Source organism: Papio anubis, chromosome 17, assembly GCF_008728515.1.
Source record: "Papio anubis isolate 15944 chromosome 17, Panubis1.0, whole genome shotgun sequence".
Taxonomy (NCBI): domain Eukaryota; kingdom Metazoa; phylum Chordata; class Mammalia; order Primates; family Cercopithecidae; genus Papio; species Papio anubis.
This window is the reverse complement of record NC_044992.1, coordinates 25,653,527-25,680,913: the sequence shown is the minus strand read 5'-3', so window position 1 is coordinate 25,680,913 and position 27,387 is coordinate 25,653,527. Positions and strand designations below refer to the sequence as shown.

At 46.6% G+C, this 27,387-nt stretch overlaps 1 protein-coding gene across 2 annotated transcripts; it reads right to left on the bottom strand.

The window, feature by feature from the left end:
* Positions 1 to 2,229: 2,229 nt before the first annotated feature.
* TMEM98 (transmembrane protein 98) lies at positions 2,230 to 16,349 on the bottom strand. Of its 2 annotated transcripts, XM_021928923.2 has the most exons (8): positions 16,010 to 16,233; positions 13,041 to 13,116; positions 12,784 to 12,968; positions 11,159 to 11,290; positions 10,126 to 10,159; positions 8,003 to 8,118; positions 4,969 to 5,028; positions 2,230 to 3,716 (listed from the first exon to the last, which is right to left on the bottom strand). In XM_021928923.2, exons 3-8 carry the CDS (start codon positions 12,912 to 12,914, stop codon positions 3,509 to 3,511), a joined length of 681 nt encoding a protein of 226 aa, XP_021784615.1. In that variant the 5' UTR covers positions 12,915 to 12,968; positions 13,041 to 13,116; positions 16,010 to 16,233; the 3' UTR covers positions 2,230 to 3,508. The 2 variants fall into 2 exon arrangements, with proteins under 2 accessions (XP_021784615.1, XP_003912643.1); XM_003912594.4 differs by lacking the exon at positions 13,041 to 13,116 and having other exon boundaries at positions 16,010 to 16,349.
* Between the last annotated feature and the right edge of the window lie 11,038 nt (positions 16,350 to 27,387).

The following is a 27,387-nucleotide window of genomic DNA, read 5'->3' as shown; positions in this document are numbered from 1 at the left end:
CCGCCTCCCTGCCCTGTCCCTGCTCTGTGTGCCCACGGCCCCTCTTGCAGTCCCCTCCAACACAGCACTGGCTACAGCCATGGCTCCAGTAGCTGCTCATTTCTCTATCGCTCCTTAAGGGCAGGGATTGTGCCTTTTGTTCCATAGCTCCAGCATCTAGCACGACCCCTCCTTCACAGTAAGCTCTCAGTATGCATTTATGGGAGACAGGGAGGAGGTAAGGAGGATAGAAATTCTTCGTCTGACACTTTCCCCACATTTCCAAGGCCATAAAGCAATGCAGGGCCTTTGAACTATAGGCCATTTTCTAAAAGTCCACTCGTGTGGGCACACAGGGTCTCTGAAGAGAGGGAACTGCTGGAATGAGGCAGGTCAGGGGGAGCACCAGGGGAAGTTGGATGCCAGGAACACATGTTCCCTCTCGGAGATCTCACAAGCTGGGGGAGTTGCTCTAGAGGAATGTGAGCTTGCACAATCAACCCTTTGAATGTTGATAAGAGGCCCACGGCTTTGTATGTCTCCATATGGACAGACTTGTAGCAGGGCAGGGACAAGGCTACTCTCCCTACTGCAGGGATTCCAGATTTTTGGCCACTCAATTCCAGAGCCCATGAACAGAAGTCGCTGTTTGGACCAAGCCATGGTAAATGAGGTGATGCCATCTGGGTCAGCGGCATCAAAGAACGGGAAGCTGTGGAGAAAGAGGGGTTAACATTGACTAATCAGAACCAGGTCCACAGTTGGGCAGCTCACACATACCACTTCGCATGATTGGCATACCAACCCAATGACGATAGCCTTGATCATACAGATGGGAATGCTAAGGACCAGAATGTTAAGAACCTGACCAAGCTCACACCGTAAGTCACTGAGCCCAAATTCAAACCTAATTCTGTCTGACTTCAAATATCTTATTCTCTTCACATTGAATTCCTATGTCCAGGTAATTTCTTTTTCATCAGAATTTGAGTCTAATGCTCCTACTCCAGGCCAGGGGAAGGGAGACATGGAAGGAAGGCTCTACTACCATCTATATAGATGCTAGTGAACTAGGGACTTAGGAATGTGTCTGTTGCCTGGGAAACCACATCTGGCACAGAGACACTCCTGAGATCCCTGGCACTCACTAACCAGCCCCTTCCAAGGGAGGAAGTAACTTCAGCCAACTCCCAAAGGGCCTAGAGGAGTGGCATTGCCTCCTACCCCATGACTGCTTCTACCTCAACCATCAGCCACCAACACCAGATTTATCCAGAGGCTTCTTGTACAGCACTAGAAAGAAAAACTACACAGCAGTGGAATCAGAAATCCTACAGTCCAGCAGATACCTCCAATATCTTTGGCAACCTCTCCTCACAACAGAAAGGGCAGCATCTACGGGATCCAGAAAGCCGGTGTGCCAGGACTTGCCAGGACTTAGAGAAGGTAATTGACATTGGGCATTGCTTTAGGGGTGCTGGGAAAGCTCTCCACCCCACAGACCCATACTGGGTGGATGGTATTTGAGATACTAATTCAGAACTGCTTCTCTGTAGCTTAGGGCTCTAGTGCAGGCTAAAATGCAGGGGACACTTACAACTGTGGCAGCCATTGCACTTAGCATGAATTGCTTTCCAGTCTAATTACGAAAACAGGCTCTGAAAGGGAGGTAAAAAGAAAATAGGAGGACTCTGGATGTTTCCTGTGGAGGCCTCAAATAGAAAAGTCGAAGTAACTTTGTATACATTCCCCATTCACAGCTTGACAGGATAGGAAAGTTCACCACTTAACGTTTTTAGGGTTGATGGAAGCCACCAATCCAATAAGGTGTCCCCTGGAACCCATCCAGAATCCATCCTTTAGTCCATGAGAGTTGAGCTCCAGCTTCCCTCTCCTGACTCCATATCCCAGCTGTGGTTTGGTGTACATTGTGCAGGATGGAAATGGCCCATTTTCCTGGAGAGAATGAAATGTGCCCAAATTGAAAGATAAACCAGGCCCCAATCTTGCATTTGGGAATATGGGTTCCTGGTTTCCTAGAATCCAGCTGAGGAATTTCCTGACTTCAGTTAGAGAAACTGACATGGGAACAGGTATGCAACTCCAAACATGCTTGACAGCATAGGCTATGAACCTGGGCAGCCCCTATACCAGGCCCCTCTCCCAAGAGCAAGCTGGCTCTGAGAACCTGAGAAGTAAAGAACTTCAAGCTTTTCCTACAGGCTTATGATAGAAATTATGCCATCTGGGTATGTATCCAAATTATATAATTGTGATTCTGGGTCATAGTAAAGTTTCAAGTCATAAAAATGCCCCTCATCTCAATGTTTCAAAATGAACAGATATTATTATCAGAAGAAAGGGGGAACACATCCTTCATGTCATCGCTATTGTTAATGTGGAAACTACTTCACAGTGGTATCTTCACTTCTGCCTGAACTTCAAGAGGTCTTTAAATATATTTTATATATATGTATGTTTTGGAGACAAAGTCTCACTCTGTCGCCCAGGCTGGAATGCAGTGGCACGATCAGGGCTCACTGCAACCTTCACCTCCTGGGCTCAAGCAATCCTCCCACCTCAGCCTACCAAGTAGCTGCATGTGTCACCATGTCCAGCTAATTTTTGTAGTTTCTGTAGAGATGAGGTTTCACCACGTTGCCCAGGCTGGTCTCAAATTCCTGGGCTCAAGCAATCCACCCAACTTAGCCTCCCAAAGTGCGAGGATTACAGGTGTGAGCCACCGCACCCAGCCTAAATATCTCATTTTGAGGCATACACAGAAATCATCTTCAGGATTCTTAGGCTCTCTCCTTCCATCTAAGTATGTCCCACAATACACCATCCATATGAATTTGACTCAATAACTACACACTTGAGGGAAACATTAAGTATAAATTTACTATCCACCTAGTGGTAGCTAGGTAAAATTGCAGGCATAATGATAAAAAAGAAATCATCAACTTTATAGTTCCTCAGTTTCAAACCCAAACCTGTAAGGGGGAGGAGAGACTCAGACGCCTCAGGGACCAGGCAGATAATACAAATAAATGAAACAGGCCAGATGAGAGTACGAGTCTTGCCAAAAGAAGCAACCCCTACTTAGTTCCAATTGATTGTCCTCTTCTGAAAATGCAGATCAGAATTGCCACACATTCTGGCTGATCGAGAGAGGCCAGAAATTCTAATTTTAATGTGAAACCTCTTGATTTCTTAGACGCTGGCTCAATTTTCTTGAAAATACTAGCTGAGCTAAATAAAGCTGACAGTCCACCAGTTTTCAGTGCTCCTCTGTGCAGAGTGAATGGCACCTCCCCTAACTGTAGTATTAGACTGCCACTCACCAGCCACAGTTTGCAACTGCAACAGAGGCATAAACTGATGCAGATCTCCTGCTTTACTATGCACACACAGGTGAACTCTTGAGCCATGGAGAACAACTAACTCTACAGGAAAAAGTGGAAGGCTAAGCTGAGCCACCCAGGAATGGCAGCAGGGGCCTTCATGGCTAGCTGCTGGCCTGTAGGCACTAAATTGCAGACTGCTCCTGCAGGAAGCCTTCGGGGCCGGGGAGGCCTTTATCTGGCTCAGAAGCTAGGGCTGCTTCTCGAAGGACTTCCAAATGCTCCTCAGCAGCCGACAGAGACTGGTCAATCCAGTCCAAGCCTCCCGTCAGATGGCAGGCATTCCTTGTCACCAGCACCAGATGACTGACAGACAGGAGCAGGGCAGTTGTCCTAGGGGAAAAAAAAGTAGGGTCAGGTTTCCTAGGAAACGAGGGACTTTGCACAAAAGCCCAAATAGATAGACTTTTTGACTAGTATTCCCCAAACTGCACACCTTTCCCTAGGATGTTGGTAGGTATGCAATTTAAAGTTGGTTCCATGCTCAAATAAATTTGGAGATGGCTAGGTTAAACAAGGTTAACTGAAGCCTGCCTCAGAGCCTTCTGAGATGTACCTGATAAAGCTCCGAGGAGAATATAACAGGCTGTCTCTCACAAGCCTATTTAAGACTGTGGAAGCCATTTTCTGCAGCACACCTATTAACATCTCCCCCAAACAGCGCCTTGTGAAACAGTTCAGATATGATCAATCAGATGAGCACAATCCCCAACTGCTGCCCACTTAAACACAGGACAGACACACCCTCACTTAAACATTCCTTACTGATTACAAATCGGTAAGGCCCAGGGCTGGTTTATCCAACTCAAAAAAAAACAAAAAATGTAATTGAAAACCAAAGTGAGGAGTAGATTTTTCAGTGCTGAAAAATTCACTGTAGAATACCTTTTATATAGTGAGTACCATGATGCATTTGAGAATATGTTACAGGTTATTAACCCATGGACAAAGCTGGGCAGCAGTAGGAGTGGGGCAGAGAAACCAAAGTTGAAGCGCTGTGACCCATTGCCAATCTGGCAACTGTTACATGCGTATGAAACAGTCATATAAATCCAAGGCAGAAAACAATCTATCTTTCTTAAATGGGATGCATCTGGTACAGGAACATAACAATTTCATACGGCTAAGTACACTCTATGTATGTGCACATCTGGTGGCAGGTGAGCACAGCCGTGGCTGACCTGTCACCTCCATTCTCACTGCTCTGGGAACCACTGCCCCACCGCCCCACTGGGCGGCACTCACAGCTAAGGCATATCTGCTTCTGGGGTCCAAAAATCAGAGGGGGCAAGAGGAAAGGTGGAAGGGAAGGCACAGTTAGCATGTAACATGGCCAGATGTCTAATCATAACAATTTAAAATCTCAGATTGGCTCTTTCTTCTCTTGGGTTTCAGGAGAGGACTGGCCTCTATCACCCAGTCAGGAGCCGCTCACTGAAGTAAATGGCACCCAAGGCCCGGGCAGCCTAAGGAGTCCGCAAAGCCACCCTCCCTACACAAGCCAGTCAGCCAGTCTCACAGATCTGATAAAACGGTTGTGGACCTCTGCATGACAAACCGAACGTGCACCCACCACCGCTCTCACCGTGCGTCCAGGAGCTTGGGGTCCAACGGAGGGTACATCGACTTCACAACATCATCCACCCTGACCAGAGGCAAAAGGTATTCAGTACTTCACTTTCTTGATCTCCTTTTCTCCTTCTTTTTTTTTTCTGAGACAGAGTCTCGCTTTGTCACCCAGGCTGGAGTGCAGGGGTACTATCTCAGCTCACTGCCACCTCCACCTCCCGGACTCAAGTGATTCTCCTGCCTCAGCTTCCCAAGTAGCTGGGATTACAGGCGCACACCACCGTGCCTGGCTACTTTTTGTATTTTTAGTAGAGACGGGGTTTCACCATGTTGGCCAGGGTGGCCTTGAACTCCTAACCTCAGGTGATCCGCCCACCTCAGCCTTCCATAGTGCTGGGATTACAGGTGCGTGAGCCACCACACCCAACCCCTTCCTTCCTTTCTATCTTTATTCCAATTCTTCTTTTTTGATATTCTAGACCCGGTCTTTAATGGTTCTTTCTCCAATTGCTTCTGCATTCTCAGACACTGAGGCACAAAGACTTCAGGTTCAGTCTTTGTAGAGACTATTTTGTTTTCCAGTTTTGTTTCAGTTCCAGTGGTTTTTAAAAATACAGTCATACATATGGAATGATGTTCAAGATTACTACTATATTAAAAAGGCAAATTGCCAAATAATATGTAAAGCTCGATCTGTCATTTGCATAAAAATAGATAAACAAAAGCTCTGAAATGTGGGATTGGGAAGGATCTGGAAGAACACTCACCACTTAATAGTGGTTACTTCCTACAATTGGGAGGGAGTAGACTTTCCAGGTCATCCATGTCTGCAGTATTTTAAATTTTTAGAAGCATGAATTACTCTTGTATTCAGGAAAAAAAAAAAATACAAAGCTAAAGGTATGTAAGACATGGAAAAAGAAGGCCATGAGTTTCATTTGGCTTCACACTGCTCTACTGGATTTCTTCTACCATGTGGTTAATTTTTTAAATCAAGTTCCGAACTACACTCCATTCTGATTTGCGTGGTACAAGGTTTTGCTCCAAATCTGCTTATAAACACTCGACAGGAAGAAAAAATAAAGATGTATTGTTTGATTTCTAAAAGCACTTGAAAAAAGATGGCCTCAAACACTCTTATTCAGGGCTGTGGGGCTGGTGAGGACATGCAGAGACACAGTCACCCTCGGCGCCTGTCTCAGCCAGTCCCTTTCTCTAGTACTGAAGCCACCACCTCGAGACTAATAGGCCATCAACACACTGTGTGGGATAAATGGAGCAGGAAAAACAATGGGGACAAAACATGGCCAGAAGGAGAAAAAAGAGTGAGGGCAAAAGGACAAAGTGAAGACCCTGGCTGAATTATGGCACAGAGCATTCTAGAAGTAGTCCAAGGTGCTCTTTAGGACCGGCCTGTGAGCACCAGGGCTGGTCCACCCTTTAGACAATGCCACACCCTCACCTTAGGACCAGTACTGATCTTACTCACCCAGGCTCACACAGAAACCTCAACCTCCTGAAAGTGCTGCCTTATAACCCATATCACAGGAATCTGCCTGGCCCCCAAATGGCTCTTAGAAGGCACAAAAAGCATGATGAAGGGTCTAGTGGATACCACAGTGCAGAATATTTAAAACTAATGGGGAAGGAGGCTGGGTGTGGTGGCTCACGCCTATAATCCCAGCACTTTGGGAGGCCGAGGTGGGCGGATCACCTGAGGTCAGGAGTTCAAGACCAGCCTGGCCAACATGGTGAAACCGCCTCTCTACTAAAAATACAAAAACTAGCTGGGCAAGGCAGCAGGTGCCTGTAGTCCCAGCTACTCAGGGGCCTGAGGCAGGAGAATTTCTTGAACCCAGGAGGTTGGAGTTGCAGTGAGCCAAGATCACACCACCGCACTCCAGCCTGGGTGACAGAGCAAGATTTCATCTCAAAAATAAATAAATAAAAATAAATAATGGGGAAGGAATGCCCAGTGCCCACCCTGAGCCTGGGACGCGGGTTCTTATAAAGCCAGGAGCTGACCATGTAGCTACACCCCACTGGAGCAACTCCAGAGAAAGCCGGGAACTGTTCTGGGCTGAGTCCCTCCCTGGATTATCTCCCTCCCACTCTCTCAACTCACGAACTGCCTGAACCGAGTTCAAGCTGACCAGGTCGTGTCTTCCCTCAAAGGAACCCACGTGGCGACTCAGGAAACTGGTCGTTTTTATTTGGTTAATCTTGAGGCAGAGAAAGGGCTGGTTCCCCGTGATTTACCCGGGGCCATGGCAACAAGGAACGTGTGGGTCCCTGGAACTTACAGCAGTGCCATTGTTTCACCAGGCATACAGAGGTGTCCTCCCGGTGGAAAACCCTCTGATTTGCACATCAGCATACCAGCCACCAGGTGGCAGCACAAACTTAGTACAGCCCTTGGCTCTAAGAAAAGGGCTTTATTTTTCTTCAGGAAATCAAGCCCAAATGAGGGGGTGTAGCTGTTGACTGCAATCCTGCTAGTTGCCTCCCACACGGGATTTCACAGTCAGCCTGGAATTTGGGAGGTTGAATGCCATATGGCTTCAGCTCCCACCCAGTGCTGGAGGCTGCTGACCTGGGCCAGGGATGGAGCAGTGGGCACAGCCGGAGTGGGTCCCCCAAGCTAGTCTCCAATACAGATTCATGCAGAGACAGGGGTGTGGGTGTCTGTGTGAAATGTTGGCCTGGGAGGAAGGTGTGGCAAGGGGAGCTGGTGTGTGGCTGGGAAAGAGGGGCCACTACGGGCTCTGCAAGGCAGAGTCTAGGACGGCGTCAGGACTAGGCACCTGCTGGAGCTTCCTCAAAGCCCTCTCAGATGGGTCATGCTGCAGGTGGGGATGGTGGGAGCACAACTTAGCTGGGAAGTCTCGATATCTAAACCCTCCTGGTCACTCTGTAAATGTGTGGGAAACAAATAGCTGAAGTTGCCTGTGCACCATTTTAAAGAAGAGCCCAGCTCTGCGGCTACCCCAGCATCCAGCCCCTCTCTTTCCTCATGGAGTGTGGGGACCTCGAGGCCGCCAATCACTCACCTAGGGCTGATCCGCTTGGCCACCACAATGATGTCGCTGACACTGGCTGAAGTCTTCATCTTGGCCCCAGAGCCCATCGTCATGGCAACAAGCTTCTCTGTCAGAGTGTGACAAATCTAATGCGGCAGGGAGAAGAGAGATGAGGGCTGACCCGGCTCCACTCAGGGCCTCACCATCACCCCCCAAGACAAACTCACCTGCCATGAGTCCCATTGCAGCTGGCCCCCTAACCTAATGGCCAGATGTGAAAAGTACAGAGATGAGAGGAAACGGGTGGGAAGTGGCAAAAGCCAAGGGCATGGCTGGGAGAGGAACTGGGGTGGGAGCCACAGATCAAGGGCAGGGTGTGGGCTCTGGGAAGACTAAGCTGAAATAATCTGTCTGAGAAAAATCATGTGCTCCAATTTCACCTTCTCGCTTAGGGGAAAAACCTACTTTCTCTTTCTATTCCTTCATCTCATGGTTTAGACTTCCACAAGAATAAATATCTCCAGCAGGGCACCCTCAGGAAGGGGGCTGAACAAAGGGCCATTGTTCCCTTTGAGCACATGCTCCAAGAACAGCACTTATTTCAACAATGGTCTCAGGTAATATATTAGCGTGTTTGTCAAGCTGATGATGAAAGGACCTTAGGAAAAGCAGGGAAAAGGCAAGACTGACATACAGCCTTCTTTGTTGTCCACCCACAGAGCTGGCCACCCCAGAGCTTGCTTCCCCTTTCCAGGCCTCCCCATGCTAGAACCAACCAACATGGGTGCGTCTCTATCCATGGCAAGGAAGCACCTCTACCTGACCTATACTTGGAACTGGACAGTAGAGAGCAGAAAGAAGCCCAAAGGTCCATCCGGGCGTTAGCCCAGACCCCTCTCCCAGCTCCCACCACAGAGACTCAAGGGCGGGTGACCTAGCAAAAGTGTCTTAAGATCCCAAGAGGGGACTTAGAAGCCCTCTCCTTTGATCTGAGGTTCCCCGGGTAGACACTGATTCCAATTCAATATGACTCCCTCCAGCTGATTCGTCTCACACCACAGATGCCATTTATCCTCCTAATAGATGAGAACAGGAGACAAAACCCAGGCCCAGGACACATCTTGGCTGGGAGAAGGGAAATGTAGTATAGCATTATCCTGTAGTCATTATGCCTACCTAGCTCTATCAATAACCATATTTATATCTATAGCCATATTTGTATATCCAAAGAGCCTCTCGGAATTAACTAAACCTGGACTCTGAGATAATAACTTCCTAGTAGGCATTTATCCATCCCCTGAGAGAGACAGCCAAAGAAGAGGTGGGGTAAAGAATATTTTATTAATAGTGTCTTCTACTGAATGTCACTAAAGAAAAGACAAAGTTGTCTCTTTTGAAATCTTGAATATTTACTAGTCAAAGAGGTAAATGTGTGATTACCCAGGTTACTGATGTAAAAAAAAAAACCTGATATTTGCAACTAGCCGAATATTTCAGTATAGCTATTATTCTATTAGGTAGGATATTAACAGACAAGAATTGAAAACAAATGCTAAAACCATAAAATCACCCAAAATGCAAATTGGATGCAATATTTCAAAGATTCCAGGCATTCAAAGAAAAAATCATCTGCCTTCAGATTGAAGTATGCCTGCTTTGGTTTTTTAACAATGATTGTCCCATTTGGCTGACTATGGTCACAGCCAAAGAGGGCTAGTGATGACTTTGTAGTCACAATAGAAATCCAAATACAGAAAGAAACTCACTGTACAGGCCTGAACTCTGTTAGTGGAAAAAAAAGTGTGCAGGCGGAAGCAGGGAAACCCCATTTCTCTTGGCAGCTACATGGTCTCAGGCACACACAGCTTTCTCTATAAGGGGTGAAATGGTGGCTGTGTACCTAGGCTGTCTTTCCCACAGGTCATTGAATTAAGAGAACCAGATGAAATAAAGCCTTTGAAACAGCCTTGAGATTCTGTAAACAGCCAGTCCAGGCAGGAAAGGAAGGAAACCACAAAAATTCCAAGTGTCAGGTTAAGGAAAAGCCTCTTGCGAGGGGTCAGTGCCCTTTCTAAGGTCCTGTTCTACTCCGTCCATACACAGCGGTGCTTTTCGACTCCCCTTTATCCCACAGAGAAATGAGAGAGGTTTACCTTCAAGATGGCAATGCAGTGGGACATGAGACCCCTGGGAAAACAAGAAGAAGTCATCAGTGCTCATCTGGAGGGGCTCACCACCCTCCAGCTCCCACCCTTGCTCCTCAACTCGCCCTGACCAGTGGGCACAGTCAAATACCAACCACTGAGAGTGGGAATGCCTCAGTGTCAACATGGACCAGCCCATGAGTTAAACGAGAGAGCACCTCCCCTCCCTTCTCCTCCCCGCACCCAATCTACTCTTCCAGCAAGCTCCACTGTGTGCCTAGTGAGTCATGCTTTATTATAACTCTCAAGCTTCTGGTAGACTGCTCCCTCTGCCCAATGTGTCCTTCCCCTGTGCTCAACCTGGGGAACTCCTCCTCATCTTTCAAGACCCAAGTCAAAAGGCACCTCCTCTGTGGTAATATTCCGTGAGATCCAGCTCAACCTCCCCAACCCAGGCAAACCTAGACACTGCCTTCTCCATGTGCCTACTGCACTGTACGCAGGGATCTCTTACAGTTTCTGTGATACTGACTATAACTGTCTTCTCAACTGTTTCAGTATCTGCAGTACCTGACCCAACACCCTGCACATAATGCCCCATAAACATGTGCCCAGGGAATGGATGGCTAAATGGATAAGGCAATGAAGTAGCAGCCGCTTCTCAAAATGTAGGGGGTCCTGTTGGATGGAGAGATCCCTGAGATCCTAAAGAAAAAAGCTGCATCTCTGGAGCCTGAGCCAAATTTATGGGCACCTCAAGGATAACCCAAGCACACCAGGGTGACTTTATAACAACCCTTGCCACACATCTATAGGCCGCAGTGTTCAGGTCTATAAAATGTGGGCACAGAAGGAAAGGACAAACACTTTCAAGTCATATTCTGATTTCCCCCAACACTAAAGGCACAGGAAAGAGCAGCAAGTAACAGAGTAACTGTTCTTGAATGCCAGCTAAGTACTCTGGCAAAGGACGCCAGCAAAGGGCACCATTTTCCAGAAGCCCGGGGGGCCGTGGAAAAGCAAACAGTTCCCATGGCCTTACGAGGCATCTTCGATCCAGTCTTCATTCTCCAGAATGGCCTCAATGTGGGGGTTGGTGATAACGACATCATCCAGTTCTAACTCAGAGGGCTCAGACTGGGTCTCCATGGCACCGATGAGGTCCACAATGGGCCTGGAAGAAAAGGCCCCTGTCAAGTGGTTTCATGGTGGGTGACTGCTGCTGACCCTCTCCTCACCGAGGCCCACATACACATAAAAGAAGGAAGGGAGTCGATAAGCTAGAGCAGAGACCACTTGTCCCGGATCCAAACCTAAGCCTAGTGGGGCTGCAGTGCAAGGCAGGGCACATGGCTAGACAGTGAGCTGGGGAGGCAGGCCGGGGGCACTAAAACAAAAGCAAAGTGAAATGGAGTCAGAAAAAGTAGGGTGTAACTACCTGATTACAAAGATGTTAGGGATATCCCTTCAGGACAAAATTATACCCTTCTGTAACATATTTTCCCTTTAATCCTACATTTTATAGAGAGGCGGTGGTTCCTATTACCCAAACCTACAGGGGCTCCCTACCTGGTCTGCAGAATAACTCTTGTGAACCACTTTGGTCCATCCCTATATCCCTGCCTTTTCCTAGTAACACTGGAAAAGTGAAAGAAGTAAAAACACCTCAAATTTTACAACAGGGTACTTTAGAAAATGAGATACCATGGCATTCTGTTCAATAGAAACGCTTTCCTGGATCATATAAATGGGCATTTATAAATTATGAATCACTTGACAAAGATGCTGATAGGATTAAGACAGAAGGATGAGAAAAACTAAGGGTTAATCCCTGAAGGGTCTATCAATTAAAATATCCCTAAATCGAAAATTAAATCCTGCTTACAAAATATATTTCACATACAATGCATCACAAATAAATCTGCTGGGCAGGCCGAGCATGGTGGCTCATGCCTGTAATCCCAGCACTTTGGGAAGCTGAGGCGGGCAGATCACCTGAGGTCAGGAGTTCAAGACCAGCCTGGCCAACATGGTGAAACCCCACCTCTACTAAAAATACAAAAATTAGCTGAGCATGGTGGTGCATGCCTGCAATCCCAGCTACATGGGAGGCTGGAGCAGGAGAATCACTTGAACCCGGGAGGCAGAGGCTGCAGTGAGCCAAGATTGCACCATCGCACTCCAGCCTGGGAGACAAGAGCGAAACTCCATCTCAAAAAACAAAAACAAAAACAAAAAAAAAACTCTGCTGTGCAAAGAGAGAGACAGTCCTAAGTTGGAATTTCACAAAACCAAATGTTTATTGCTTAGATGTATGGGCAGAGTGTGGGCATCTGATTTCTGTTCCTCTGGGTCTGGCTGGAAAGTGATTTTGCTAAGTGAGGTGGCCAGTTTGAGACAGATGGCTGAGCTTTTATGCTAGGTGAACATGTTCATATTCAGTGACTTTCTTCTTGGCTCAGAAAGCAGAGAAGGAGGTGACTCAGGATGTTGGGAGGCTTAAGGAACATTCTTAAACTCTGAGGCCTTTATAGGGAAGGACACCTGCAGGCACCATTTTAGAACCAAAAAGCTGAGTTAGAGTTGCCCAACACTGAACTACGTGTTCCTCTCTTTTTCTTCAGTTGGAGCCCACCCCTCCTCCTTGCCCCCCATGGGCTCACTCACTTAGAATCATAGCGCTGCAGCAGGTCTCGCGGCCGGCAGTAGCGCTGCCTGCAAACCAGCACCAAGGCTGCAAACGAAGCCAGAAAGATGGTGGCCAGCACACCTATGGCAACAATCACCACGGTCTCCATGCTTCCGGAGGGCTCCTGACTCAGTCCCACTCACATCCTCCTTATGGGCTAAAGCTTGAGAGAACATGAAGTCAGATCAGATCTGGTCAACAAGCCATGAAAGAGAGTGGGACAGGTGGGTCTTACCTGCTGGAAGTGGCAAATTGGGGGAGAGGATGACAGGTGCTAGGTTCCTCCACGACACCTGCAGAGATCTGAGGGCCTGAAGAGAACCAAGGTACATTTTATGCCGTGCCCCAAATTTGCCTTTTCCTTTATCAGAAGAATTTGCTCCCAATTGGACTATGACAGCTTTTTTTTTTTTGAGATGGAGTCTAGCTCTGTCGCCCAGGCTGGAGTACAATAGCGCAAACTCGGCTCACTGCAACCTCCACCTCCTGGGTTCAAGAGATTCTCCTGCCTCAGCCTCCTAAGTAGCTGGGATTACAGGTGCCCACCACCACACCCAGCTAATTTTTTGTATTTTTAGTAGAGACGGGGTTTCACCATGTTGACCAGGCTGGTCTTGAACTCCTGACCTCAAGTGATCCACCCGCCTCGGGCCTCCCAAAGTGCTGGGATTACAGGCATGAGACACCACGCCCGGCCTTAAGATAGCTTTTTAAACCCTAGACAAAAGGAAACATTTTAACTAGCAGTTGTTTTCACATCCATAAACACATGCACAAAAGAACACCCATTAAAGAAGAGGAAAGATGAAACTGTATTTACTGAGGATCTACTCTGCCAGGTACTTTGTTCAAACTTTTCCAACAACAATCTTATGAAGTGGACATTAGTAACCCCATTTTACAGTTGAGGAAACTGAGGTTCAAGGAGGTTACAGAATTTGTCCAGTATGCAGTCAGGAGGCAGAAAGCCATCCGCTTAAACTAAGATGGGCATTCACTATACTTTTCCTTACCAAAGAGGAAAGAAGACTGTAAAGGTTCTGAAAAGAGTTCTAATTGTCAGTTTCAATGCTGGAAACTTAGAACTGGCATTAAAGTGTCCATTGCCTCTTGCCTGTTTTCACTCAGGAGACTCTTTCACATCTATTTCTTTTTCTCATAGAATTCTTTTATTTGTATACAAAAGAAGAATGAAAGAAGTCCGTGCATTTGTATACACTAGTGTGTGCACAGAATTTTTTTTGGTATGAACACATAAATACGCACAAACACACATAAAATGTAACTTGATAACAGTAGCTACCTCTGGAGAAAGGAACTGAAGAATAGGGGTCTTTCACACCTATTTTAAACTCATAAGCCAGAAGAACAAAGGCATCTCACAGAAGTACATATTCACTGTTATTTCACTGGAGGCCTCCTGCTTGCCTCTCTTTGTGCAAGCATTCTCCCCTCTCTGGGCTTTAATTTCTCCACGTGAAAAAAGGACACTCTGACTTAGGAGTCCTGGTACAATCCCAGGATGGTGCTTTTTCTCTATTTGCACTTAATTCTATCCTCCATATATTGGAGAGCTCAAACGCTCTCAGTCACCATTCACTGAGTATTTATGGACCATCTAGTGTGCATCATGCAGTGGAGATTGGAGACGGATAAGACAGAGACCCTGATCTTAAGAAGCTGGTGGGAGAGGCAGACAGGTGACAAACCACTTCAACTCCATGTGCCTGTGCTTCCTGCAGAAGAACACAGAAAGGAGAGTAAATATGTTTGCATGACACTTTCTGGGTACTGACACTTCCACAGGAGTGCTGATGCTTGAGCTGGGTTTTGAAGGATGTGCAGGAGTTTGCTAGGTAGACAAGGTTGGGAGGTGCCTGGCTTCAAGTGCCAAGGAGGCCTTTCTCAAAGGGCTCACAGAGCTGCTCTCCCACCTGGAGCTCACTGGACCACAAAGATGAGAAGGTTGGCATCTGCCTCTTTCATCTGTGTGTATCTCTGATTTTGTGAGAGGTAGGGTGGGGGGAAGGGGGTAATTGTCAGGGTCCACCTCTATTTCTCTCGATGTGTGTTTCTCTGTACTGTCCTTTCATCCACCTCCTTTTGGCCTGTGTTTTCTGCCTCCTCTTACGTCTGCCTTTATCTCTGTTTCTCTCTCCATGCATCTTTCCCTCTGCTGCTCCCGTCTCCCCCTTCTCAGTGTCTCTCCTTCCCCTCCCCCATCCCAGGCTTCCAAGACCACCCACTTGGTTTCCTCTCTCTTCCTGTGCCTTGTGTTTCTCTGCGCGTGTTTCTCGGGGTGTGTGTGAGCTGAGTGTGCTTCTGAGTGTGTTTCTCCGAGTGTTTGTGTCTGAGTGTGCGCGAGCTGTTTTTCTTTGTGTGTGTGAGCTGCGTGTTTCTCAGAGTGTGCTTCTGAGTGTGTGAGCTGAGTGTGTTTCTCGGAGTGTATTTCTGAGTGTGAGCTGAGTGTGTTTGTTTTCTGAATGTGCTTGTGTGAGCTGTTTGAGTGTGCTTCTGAGTGGGTGTGAGCTGAGTGTGTTTCTCAGAGGGTGTTTCTGAGTGTGTGTGAGCTGAATGTTTCTCCGAGTGTGCTTCTGTGTGTGAGCTGTTTATCTTGAGTGTGCTTCTGAGTGAGTGTGAGCTGAGTGTGTTTCTCGGACTGCGTTTCTGAGTGCGTGTGAACTGTTTCTCTGAGTGTGCTTCTATGTGTGACCTGAGTGTCTATCTTAAGTGTGCTTCTCAGTGCGTGTGAGCTGAGTGTGTTTCTCGGAGCGTGTGTTCGCGGTCCTTCCCTGCAGTCTGTCTGCGTGGCGTTTCTTTGTGTTTTTGAAGAGTAAGTTTTCCTGTTTCTCTCCCTCTCTTTCTCTCTCCCTTACTTTCCCCCTTCCCTTCCGGTTCTGGACCCACAAGGACAAAACAGATCCAAGACCCTACCCGCTTCCCCGTGCTCGTCCACCCAGGACGCCCACTCTGTCCCTGGGAGGGAGGGACCCCCAGCCCGCCCGGGACGCTCTGCACGAGCCCCGGAGCGCTACCGGGCGCGGCTCCCACTCCTTTGCCCAACTTCGGGCGCGCGGCCCCGCGGCGAGAACAAAGCTGCGGCGCCGGCCTCCCCTCTCCCCGGCAGCCGGGCCGGGCCCCGAGCCCTCCGAGCCCCCCGCTCCGACTCGCCGCGGCCCGCCCGGCCAGGCGGGGCTCACCCACCTCAGGCTGCGGCTCCGGGGCGCATCCCGCGACAGTCCCGCCGATGGCAAAGTCCGGGCGCGGGCGCGGGCCTGCAGCGGAGCATGCCGGGAAGCGCCGCGGCCCTAGGAATCCAGCCCCGCGCCCCCGCGCCCCGGCCCCGGCCCTGGCCCCCGGCCCCCGGCCCGCGCCAAATCCCCGCCGCCAGGCGCCGCCGTCACCGCCAGGCCCCCCGGCAGCCGGGGCAGCTGGGAGGCGGGCCCTGGCGACCCAACACCCCTTCCTCGCGCCCCCGCGGAGGCCCGCCCGGGCGGCAGACGGAGAGGGGCGCGGAGGGTCCCTGCTGGCGCCCCGCCCCGGGCTGGCGGTCCCAGGCGGCGAGCGCCGACGGGTTCCGCAGGGGGGCTGGCGACGGAGCCAGTCGGCTCCGCCACGGACTGTCCCATTGAAACCCTGCTTCTGCCACTCACTAGCTATGGGCAACTTATTTCAACCTCTGTGCCTCGGTCTGTAAAACGGGACTGCTGCTTGTCAGCGTCCTCAGAGTTGGTATTAGGAATGATGGGATGCAGGATGCATCGGACTGTCTGGCCCAGGGTAAAGAGTGAATCGAGAGTCGCTCTTATTTACAGCCTGACCCACGGGGCAGTGACAGGCAGGCCCACCCCTGACGACTGCCTAGCCAGGGACAAGAGTACAAATGCAGCGCCCTTGCTAGTAGTCTTGCTGCTTCTATTCCCACACGACTCCATCCCATACATACCGAAGGGGGACTCCCAGTGCATTCAGGCAAACACACACCCCCTACCCTGCCATCCTTCATTCTAACAGTGCAGGCTGCCCTGGGGGGAGGGAAGTCAGACCTTGGAAGCAGGCTCAGGGCTGTTTGCACAGGAATTTCCAGAGTCCAGGGTACCAGGAGCATGATCTAGAAGGGAACATGCCCTCCAGCTGGAGTGGGCCAACTAAAGCGTGGGGTGCAGGGCAGGATCCTGGTGGTCCAAGCCTAAGGTCAGTATCCGTGACAGGTAACAAAGGATACAGATAAGGTCCTAGGCCGCTTGACACAAGGTCTGGAAACTGGTACCCCCAAGGCCACATCCACCCCACAGAGGTGGTTTTTTTAGTTCATACTTCTGCTGTTGTTGTATTTTAATTTTTTTGAGACAGAGTCTCACTCTGTCGCCCAGGCTGGAGTGCTGTGGCACAGTCTTGGCTTATTACGGGTGGAAGATGTCCAGGTTCTTGTCTTTTTTTTTTTTTTTTTTTTCAGACAGAGTCTGGCTCTGTTGCCCAGGCTGGAGTGCAATGGCACAATCTCAGCTCACTGCAACCTCCACCTCCTGGGTTCAAGCGATTCTCCTGACTCAGCCTCCCAAGTAGCTGGGATAATAGGTGTGCGCCACCATGTCCTGCTAATTTTTTTGTATTTTTAGTAGAGAGGGGGTTTCGCCATGTTGGCCGGGCTGGTCTCTAACTCCTGACCTCAGGTGATCCACCTGCCTCAACTTCCCAAAGTGCTGGGATTACAGGCGTGAGCCACCGCACACGGCCGGTTCTTGTCATTTTGAACAAAGAATTATACAAAACGCACAAACAAAGCAAGGAAAGAAAGAATGAAGCAACAAAAGCAGAGATTTATTGAAAATGAAAGTGCATTCCACAGGGTGGGAGCAGACCCCAGCATAGGGGCTCAAGAGCCCCTGCTGTAGAATTTTCTGGGGTCCAAATACCTCCTAGAGGTTGTCCATTGGCCACTTGTTGTTCACCCTATGTAAATGAAGTGGTGCCACAATCAGTCTGATTGGTTGTGGAAAGCAACCACTCAGAGACTGAAGTGAAGTTACAAAGGTTACACTCCTATGCAAAAGAAGATTTGGCCTGCAATCAGTCTGATTGGTTGCTTTCCACAACCAATCAAAGGCTAAAGTGAAGTTACAAATTTACACTCCTATGCAAAAGAAGATTTGGACTGCAATTAGTCTGATTGGTTGCTTTCCATAACCAATCAGAGGCTGAAGTTACAAAGTTACACTCCTATGCAAACGTCGGATTGGTTATGGAAAGACAATCAGAGGTACTTTCAAAACATTTTCCATCTCCAAGAAGAAAGTGAGGAGTGGGAGTTGCAAAGGGAGTGGTCTCTGGTCCTTTTGTTACTTAGGTGCGGAAAGTTGAGGTTTTCCTTTTGATTTAGTTCCAGGAAGTCAAGTGAACCCTTAGGTTCCCTGACTCCAGACCCTATTCTCCTGCCTCGTCTCCCTCCTGAGAGACATGACCCCCATCAATCTTTATGGGAGGCAGAGGGACTGTTACTGCTTCATGCCAACTTGGGACGTAGTCCCTACCTATTGGAGATCATGGAACTCTGGCCCTACCCTGTCTAGTGGAGACAGGGTGGCATCCTGATGGCCAGGGGTGGTGTCTTCACCTGGAACTGACTGGAAACCTTGTCACATGATCATCTGAAGCTTGATGGTCTCTATGTGAGAGGAAATGAATATGGTTAAAAGATTTAACAGGAACCTCAGGGGGTGGATACTTATGCTGTCAGGAATGTTCATTACAGACATGAATTGAAACATTCTGCTAATTACTACAAAGGAAGTGATTCCATAAGTTTGGAAGGAGGCAATATAAAAATGGCCAGTATTATCCAGAGCTGGTGATCTCTCCTTCCATGTTTTAATAAGTACCTTATCTCCTGGCCTGATTTGGGGTTGCTGGAATTGGCCAAGACTCAGCTATTTTTACAGGCACATATTCCTAAGTTAGGTTACCGTTTGTCCACAAGGACTCCGATATAGAAATACAGAGCCCTTCTCAGGCTATATTTAATTTGCTTTAACAATTTCCCCCTTTTGGTCATTTTCTCAATTTTGAGAGGTTGACCGAAACTTTAGTCATTGATGTCACTATTACCATCATAAATGTACTTATTTGGTCTTGAAACCCACTGGGAAACAATAAAACAAGAGTGGGTTTTGTAAGGTGGGAACAAGGACTGAGTAGAGGGTACCTCCTTATGGTGGAACATCCTGTTTGCAGGAGAAAAACAAAACCTGGTCTGTTTTAGGATCTATGTGTTTTGGTTTGTTTGGTTTGCTGGGGCCTAGCACATGGGCTCAGTCCAAAACACTGGCCTCCCAGAATTTTGTTAAAAAATTCTCCCTTTTTGGTCAGGTTCTCACTTGGGTGAGACTGTGACCAAAATGTAGGGCCTTAGCACCACACTCACTTGCCATCATTTTGGGTTTCCAACCTCACCACATCATTCATAGGTTATGGTATCCTCCTGGTCAGGCATTTTTTTTCAGCTCTCATCATTCCAGTTGAAGAGAGACCATTTGACATTCTAGAGATGGCTGAATGCAAGCATTTAAAGCCTTTGAGAGAATACAGTGCACCAGGGAGACTATTATTATGACTACTGGGAGGATAATACCAAGAGTTTGGAGCATACTTCGTACCCAGGGTCCCCATAAACCAAACCACCTAAAATTAAATAGATCAGAGAATGTGCTAAAGAATCTACTCACTTAACTAAGAAATCTCTTCGCTAATCCCCTACAACTAAATCTCTATAGTCTTCATTTGATGTATGTCTCCATAGGCCACGAGTGCCAGCAGCTGCACAGATACTTCTCTGTTCAGCCGATTCTATCTTAACTTTCACAAAAGAATTTAAAGTCTGTTGTGCAACTATAGCCTTTACAGTAGATGTTCTCAGAAGACCCAGTCTTTGGGTTCTAGATTGTGAAGGGTTTGACTGTCCTCAGTGAACTGTAAAGTTTTCTTCACCTGGTAAAAATACACTGTAGCATAATAATCTACTATTATAACATCAGCCCTCTTGCATAGGAAGGCTTTTTTACAACTAGAAACATACACTGAAAATGACAATTGAAATGTTTAAATGGTCCATGAGGTAACCAAATGTACCTGAAGCTTTGTCTTCTCAGCAGTATGGATTGACAAACCAAACAGTGGTTATAAACTACTTTAGCAATTTATAAGTCAGCACACCAATACATATTTAATTTGGATTATTTTATCTTTTCCATGAAGAGTCATGGAATGCATAACCTTTAATAACAGAAGCTTGAAGGACTCAGGAAGGGCAAGGCTGCTGTCCTGGTTCTTCATGAGTCCATGCTTAACATCTGACTTATGTCCTCTTGAATACCAGTTGTTTCTCCAATTTAGCTGCATAGCACTGACAACTGATGGGTTATCATAGGCAATTTGACTTAGACCTTGGAGTTCATTCAAACTGTATATCTAAACAATTTTAGTATCCGCTGATTTAGCATGCAAATCTGGCAAGGTATTTTCTTGGTACTCAATTAATTTTTGTTCTACTTGAGTTAACACTTTAATACAAAGAAATTTGGCTATTCTGGTGGTCTATAGTAAGTTAATATAATAAACATAATTATGATTGATAGCACATACTCAGACATATTTAGAATTTTAGAAATCCCCTATAATTTTGTAACATACGTTAATATTCTCTGAAATATAACCTGAAGAAAATTAAACTTTTTTTTATTTTCACAATGCTTCCCATGTAACTAAACATGTAAGCTGAAATTTGATTTTGAAAGCCTATTAAATATGTTAAAGGTTTACAAAAACTTACATTCCCATACCTTCTTATAATCTTTTACCATTCATTCAATCGTTTGCACAGAGAGAGAGAGGCCAGAGACCCGACTGGTAAGAAATTCTTACCCTTCTGCCAGCGTGGCAGGTTTCTGGGTTCTCTCTCCCCGAGCAGCCCTAGTGACTGTGGCTCAACTATATGCAAACACAAACATTGCCACGAATTAAGAATATTCACAGGCCAGGCGCAGTGGTTCATGCCTGTAATCCCAGCACTTGGGGAGGCCAAGGTGGGTAGATCGCCTGAGGTCGGGAGTTCCAGACCACCCCAGACATCATGGTGAAACCCTGTCTCTACTAAAAATACAAAAATTAGCTGGGCATGGTGGCAGGCACCTGTAATCCCAGCTACTTGGGAGGTTGAGGCACGAGAATCACTTGAACCCAGGAGGCAGAGGTTGCAGTGAGCCGAGATCGCACCACTGCACTCCAGTCTGGGTAACAGAGCAAGACTCCATCTCAAAAAAAAAAAAAAAAAAAAAAAGAATATTCACAAATAGTTTACAAAGTCTGGACAAATTAGGCAGAGAGAGAAAAATATAACTTGAAAGTATACTCAATACACTTAAAGTATCATGAAGCCTAATATCCAAAAAGTTAGTTTAAAGTTAACGAGCTGGTGTGCTCCATCAATTCCTGTGAACCCAACAAAGGTAGCCTAGAAATTCCAGACAAATGGAACAAATTACTTGCTAGAAATGCATAGGAAACAAAATAACTGTTCATAGAACCAAATAAAAGCCTTCCACTAGAAACTAAAACAATCATGGTTTTATATATATGCATACATGAGCAAAGCCCAGAGGAGCATAAACAGCAAACAAATGAAAATTAGAAGCAAAAACAAACAGGAAACCAACCCTAAATTCTTCCTACTCAATCTACCCGGGAGGCAGCAGTGTTACCCAGAGCTCCCCCAGAAAACCCACATAATGAATATTTTATTCCTGATACACAATTCAGTATCCTTAAGTTCACCAATATCACCGTATATCCTGTGCAATCAAGAAATACACTCGACCAGGCATGGTGGTTCACACCTGTAATCCCAGCACTTTGGGAGGCCAAGGAGGGTGGATCACTTGAGGTCTGGACATCAAGACCAGCCTGGCCAACATAGTGAATCTCCAGGTCTACTAAAAAATATAAAAATTAACCAGGCATGGTGGCACGCACCCATAATCCCAGCTACTCAGGAGGCTGTGGCAGAAGAATAACTTGAACCCAGGAGGCAGAGGTTGCAGTGAGCCGAGATCGTGCCACTGCCCTCCAGTCTGGGTGACAGAGCCAGACTCCATCTCAAAAAAAAAAAAAAAAATTCACTCCAGGCACATAATCAGTAAGTACTCCAGTGCCAGCACTGTCCATGCAAAACAGTAAACATAGTGTGAGGCAATGCAAGCATGTATGTGAAATTTGACTCCACACATACATACACGGCTTAACTATATTAAAAAGGAATTGCCAAACTGCCAATGCATTTTTTTACAATATTTCTTATTTTACTTTAATCAAGACTAAGAACTTTAACTACAAAAATGTTAATTAGCCGAATTTCTCCAATTCTCTACCAGGTTTAAAGAATATTTTATTATCTAAACTTTTCCACATCTTTCTTCCCTACTTACTGGTCCCTTCTACCTTGTTTCATAAATAACTTTTTCAAATCTGTAATTTGAACTAACTTTTAGATAACTTATGAATTAGACAAAATTATTATTTTTCTCACTAATATCACAAACCTTTTTGGCACATTTTGTCCTTAGTAACCTAAAACTTTAGCAAAACACTAAAAAGCAAGAAATCTTGAACTATCAGACATGGGCATTTATAGATAAGAACAATTCCACAATTTTTAAAAACATATTTCCCCATATCACAATCCTCTCTTCATTGGAAATGATCCACGTATTCAATAAGCGTCAAAAATAATTTTAAGATTTTAATTTACACAAAACATTTACAAAAACCATTTATCCCATTTACATGTACTCAATTTTTTCACTTACATTTATCTAGATAACTCCTGTAAAGTGAGATATTAGACACTATCATTTAAAGTTAGTTATTTCCTTGTTAACTACATTTTTAATAGCCAGTGAATATCAGGTGTTCACCTAAACCTAAGTAAGAAAGAGTCTCAGAGTTAAATACGTATGTATTTTTGCTAATAACTCACAAGATTTAGCTGACAACATTAAATTACTCATGTTTGTCAAAAAAAAGGGGGCACGCAAACCAAGATCACTTTGTTTTGGCTGGGTTTATAGTTTTATAACTTTCTATGCCAAACCTGGACACCTCAAAATATCCAGCAGAGACAAATATAAAATCCAGACAAAAAAGTATGCTGACCATTCTGAAGGCATTTCTATTTTTATTTTACCAATAATTTTAAAAGCAGCTTGTTTAGTAAAGTTATACTTAAGTCACGTGAACTTGAAAATTGCTTAAACTTATTTATTTAATTTATGAGGGCTCTTCTACTTATAAGCCAGTTTGGTAGACACAACATATAACAATAAGCATACATACAAACAAACACATCTAGGCATGTATACACACACATAAACGAAGCTCCAATAGCTTTTACGTTGGAACCCTAGCTGTGAGATAGCAATACAAGCTTGCCAGTTTTACTTCGTTTGCCCCAGTAGGTAATCCAATGAAGGCCATGAACCAAAATTTCAGGTAAAGCAGTTTTCATAGCAGTTTGATTTTTAAAGGCCAGACCTCCCCAGATTCCAAAGAACGCTGGGGCCAAACAGCACCAAAGGAGAGCGTCACATATTAACCAGACCCAACCCTGCTTAGGACAGCAGCACTAAAGCCTGGATACATGCAACTCCATCCCACTTTCCCATTCAACAGCAAACTCCAGATTCCAAACAATATTGGGGCCAAACAGTATTGCAACTGCAAGAGAAAATTCTAAGGATGGCTTGTACTAGGCCTCAGAACCTGTGCCTAGGGCGTTCCCTTTGGAGAGGTTGCAGTCCAGAGGATCCCCCAGGGTGTCCAATCTTAGAGTGTCAGATGTCTCTGACCTTAGATGGGCATCAGTGCCACTTTGCATATTTTCCCTCCAGAGGTCATGGCCTACTATGAGCTTTCCTTTTATCCTTGGATGAAGGCCTGGACTTCCGGCACTCTTATAATTTGTTAAGGAAGGCCACACTTTCCCATGCTCTTCATTCCACTAGAGATAGCCATGAACTGTAATGACAGGAACTGGAGGCTGAGTGGGTTTCTTTCGCCCGCCCGTAGCCAGTCAAGTAGAAGAAGGGAAGAATTTAGCATAAGAAAAGGTTTAAGTCACCTGAAACACTTATGAGTTCGCCCCAAGCTGTGCTACTTGCAGCGATCAGGGACCACAACCAGAAAAGATAGAAGAGTCCTTCCTGCTTCCGGGCAGGGCAATTATCCCCATTCACTCGGCCTTCAGGCAACAGTGGAGAGTGGTTCCAGCCAGTTGCCCTCAATTACCAAGGAGCTACTAGGAAACAGCCACGGAAAGACTGAAAAAGAAAGAAAGGAAAAAACAAGGAAAAATACCCAGGTCCCTTAAGCGAACTGGGCGGTGGCAGTTAGGTGCCTCCACATGGAAAGCCTTTCAGTTCACCTGCCATAGCCAGATATCTGCAGTTGCCTCAATGCTTAGGCGCTGCTCACCAAGTGTCCCTAGTTGCAAAGGAAAAAGAGAGAGAGAGGGAGAAAGAGAGAGAGAGAGAGAGACAGAGAGAGAGAGATTACTCTGTATGGAGCATAAAGGAAAGGGGAAAGGAGAAAAATGAACCCCAGACTTTGGGCTTGCCTTTTGGCTGGCTCACCAAAATATGTTACCAGTGGAAGGTGTCCAGGTTCTTGGCATTTTGAAAAAAGAATTAGACAAAATGCACTAAGCAAGGAAAGAATGAAGCAACGAAAGCAGAGATTTATTGAAAATGAAAGCTCGAGCAGGCCCAAGCATAGAGGCTCAAGAGCCCCTGTTACAGAATTTTCTGGGGTCCAAATACCCTCTAGAGGTTTCCCATTGGGCACTTGGTGTTCACCCCATGCAAATGAAGTGGTGGCCTGCAGTCAGTCTAATTGGTTGCTTTCCACAAACAATCAGAGGCTGAAGTGAAGTTACAAAGTTATCCTCCGATGCAAATGTCTGGTTGGTTTTGGAAAGCAATCTATCAGAGGTACTTTCCATTTTCTATCTGCCAAGCAGAAAGGCGGGTGGTTCACAAAGGGAGTAGCCTCTGGTCCTTTTGTTACTTAGGTGTGGGAAGTTGGGATTTTCCTTTTGATTTAGTGCTAGGAAGTCAGGGTGAATCAGCCTTAGGTTCCCTGCCTCCAGACCCTACTCTCCTGCCTCAGGCTCACTGCAACCTGTGCCTCCTGAGTTCATGCCTCAGCCACTCGAGTAGCTAGGATTATAAGCACCACCCCTGGCTAATTTTTGTATTTTTAGTAGAAATGGGTTTTCACCATATTGGCCAGGCTAGTCTCGAACACCTGGCCTCAAGTGATCCTCCTGCCTTGGCCTCCCAAAGTGCTGGGATTACAGGTGTGAGCCACCATGCCTGGCCTGGTTCATGGTTTTTAAATCAAATTAGTTGCCAACATTTTAAAAAATCAGGACTCTCACTTATAATCATAGATTTCCAGCTTCCCTGAAAAATTCATAAGATCTCTCAAAAACACAGCCTACATTCCACCAGTATCAACAGTCAGCAGGAGAGGGCAGGTGCTGTCCAAGGCTTCTTTCCAGACCCAGCACTACCCCACTGCCCCTACAACATATGTGCACACACTCACAGCTCACCCTTTTGGTAAGTGCCTGGACCTGTAGGCAGCTGGGTTTTCCCACCATTGGCTCTCAGGGAAAAGAAGGCTGAGGGATGATTTTATCATCCTCTGAAGTGCTTTCATGAAGAAGCTACAAGCATTACAAACTGTGTAAGGAAAATAGGCTCAAAGCAAAGCAGCCACCATTAGAATGGGTGATTGGGGACATTACTTTTTTTTTTTTTTTTGAGACGGAGTCTCGCTCTGTCACCCAGGCTGGAGTGCAGTGGCCGGATCTCGGCTCACTGCAAGCTCCGCCTCCCGGGTTCACGCCATTCTCCTGCCTCAGCCTCCCGAGTAGCTGGGACTACAGGCGCCCGCCACCTCGCCCGGCTAGTTTTTTGTATTTTTTAGTAGAGATGGGGTTTCACCGTGTTAGCCAGGATGGTCTCGATCTCCTGACCTCGTGATCCACCCATCTCGGCCTCCCAAAGTGCTGGGATTACAGGCTTGAGCCACCACGCCCGGCCAATGGGGACATTAAATGTGTCCATTTCTTGGAGCGTCTCTGAGACAAACTAGGGGTGTTGGGTGGTTAAACATTTGGTGGCTAAACCACATGATCTCTTGTGGACTCTTCCAGGTCTGGGGTTCTGTGACTTTGTACAAGAGATGAAAAAGAAAGCTTTAATCTTGAGGAGGTTACAGCACACATAGAAAACACATACACTTACCAAAAAACAAACAAGCAAACATAAACAAGTGAATAAACAGCTCAGCGACTGCCTGGAGCTGACAGTATGCATGCCCCAATTAACCACCCACTACCCTGCTGCTGGGAGGAAAGAGTTGTACCAAGGTTGTGCCCAGTACCTTTTCTAGCCAGCTGTCTCCCATTGTTCTAACAACCCAAGGGCCCTTGAAATCTCTCTCAGGATTGATCTGAGAAGACCTCAGTGTTGCACAAGACTGAATTGCAAGCAACAGAAATTGATTATCCCATGAGGAAAGGGGACTTGATGAAAGGACAAGAGGGTGCCCACAGAATCAGCAGGAGACTGAAGACCGAGATTAAGAACTGGGCAGGCTCCAGGGGCTAAGTGCCCCTCTCCATTATCCTACATTCTAGATCCCAAGTCCTGGGCAGGACCTCACCCTGTCTGCTTCCACGGTGGGAGGTGAGGCACAGGCAGTATCCTGCCTTCCAATATACTGCTTGTGAGGAGGTTATCCCCAAATAGGTAAGAGGTATGATTGCTGTATTGTTCTCCAAAATTCAAATACCCCTAGCTAAGGCCTCTCCTCACTAAGTCTGAACAGCAAACTGTGTAGCAAGGATCCCCAAATTGAAAGCTGAACCCAGTGATTAGAGAGGACAAGCCAGCAGGTCAGAAATGGTGCTGACCATGATAAGGAGGAAGAAGGCTTGGCTCCTGGCCACTGGGTGCATACTCATGCTCTACCCAGCAAGGAATGAATATTTGTTGAGCACTTACTATGTAACAAACATTAATTAGACATCTGACACACCTTATCTCTTTTGATCTTCTCCCCAACCCTAAAAAGTAGGTATGATTATGTTTTCAAATGAAGAAATAGCCTTGGAGGGGTAAGGCAACTTGCCTGAGCTCTTTCAGCTTATATATGGGAAGGCAGGAAGTGAAACTCAACACCTCCTGGCACCAAAGCCAAGACCACTCAAACCAGGAAACTGACAGCTCTTCCAACAACCGGGTTATTGAACAGGACAGGTGGTCATGGCTCCAGCTGCAACAAATAGAGCCACTCCATCCCAGTTTTGCACACACTCCATCATCAAGAACAGACTTACTCTGGTCCAGATGTGACTCAAGTACTGTCCTTTTTTTTGCCTAGTCTCATCTTGATTTCCTTTGGTTCTGCTTTTTCTTTCTGATATCTGCTGCATAGCTGTATCTGTGTCACGTGTAGCTCCTGGA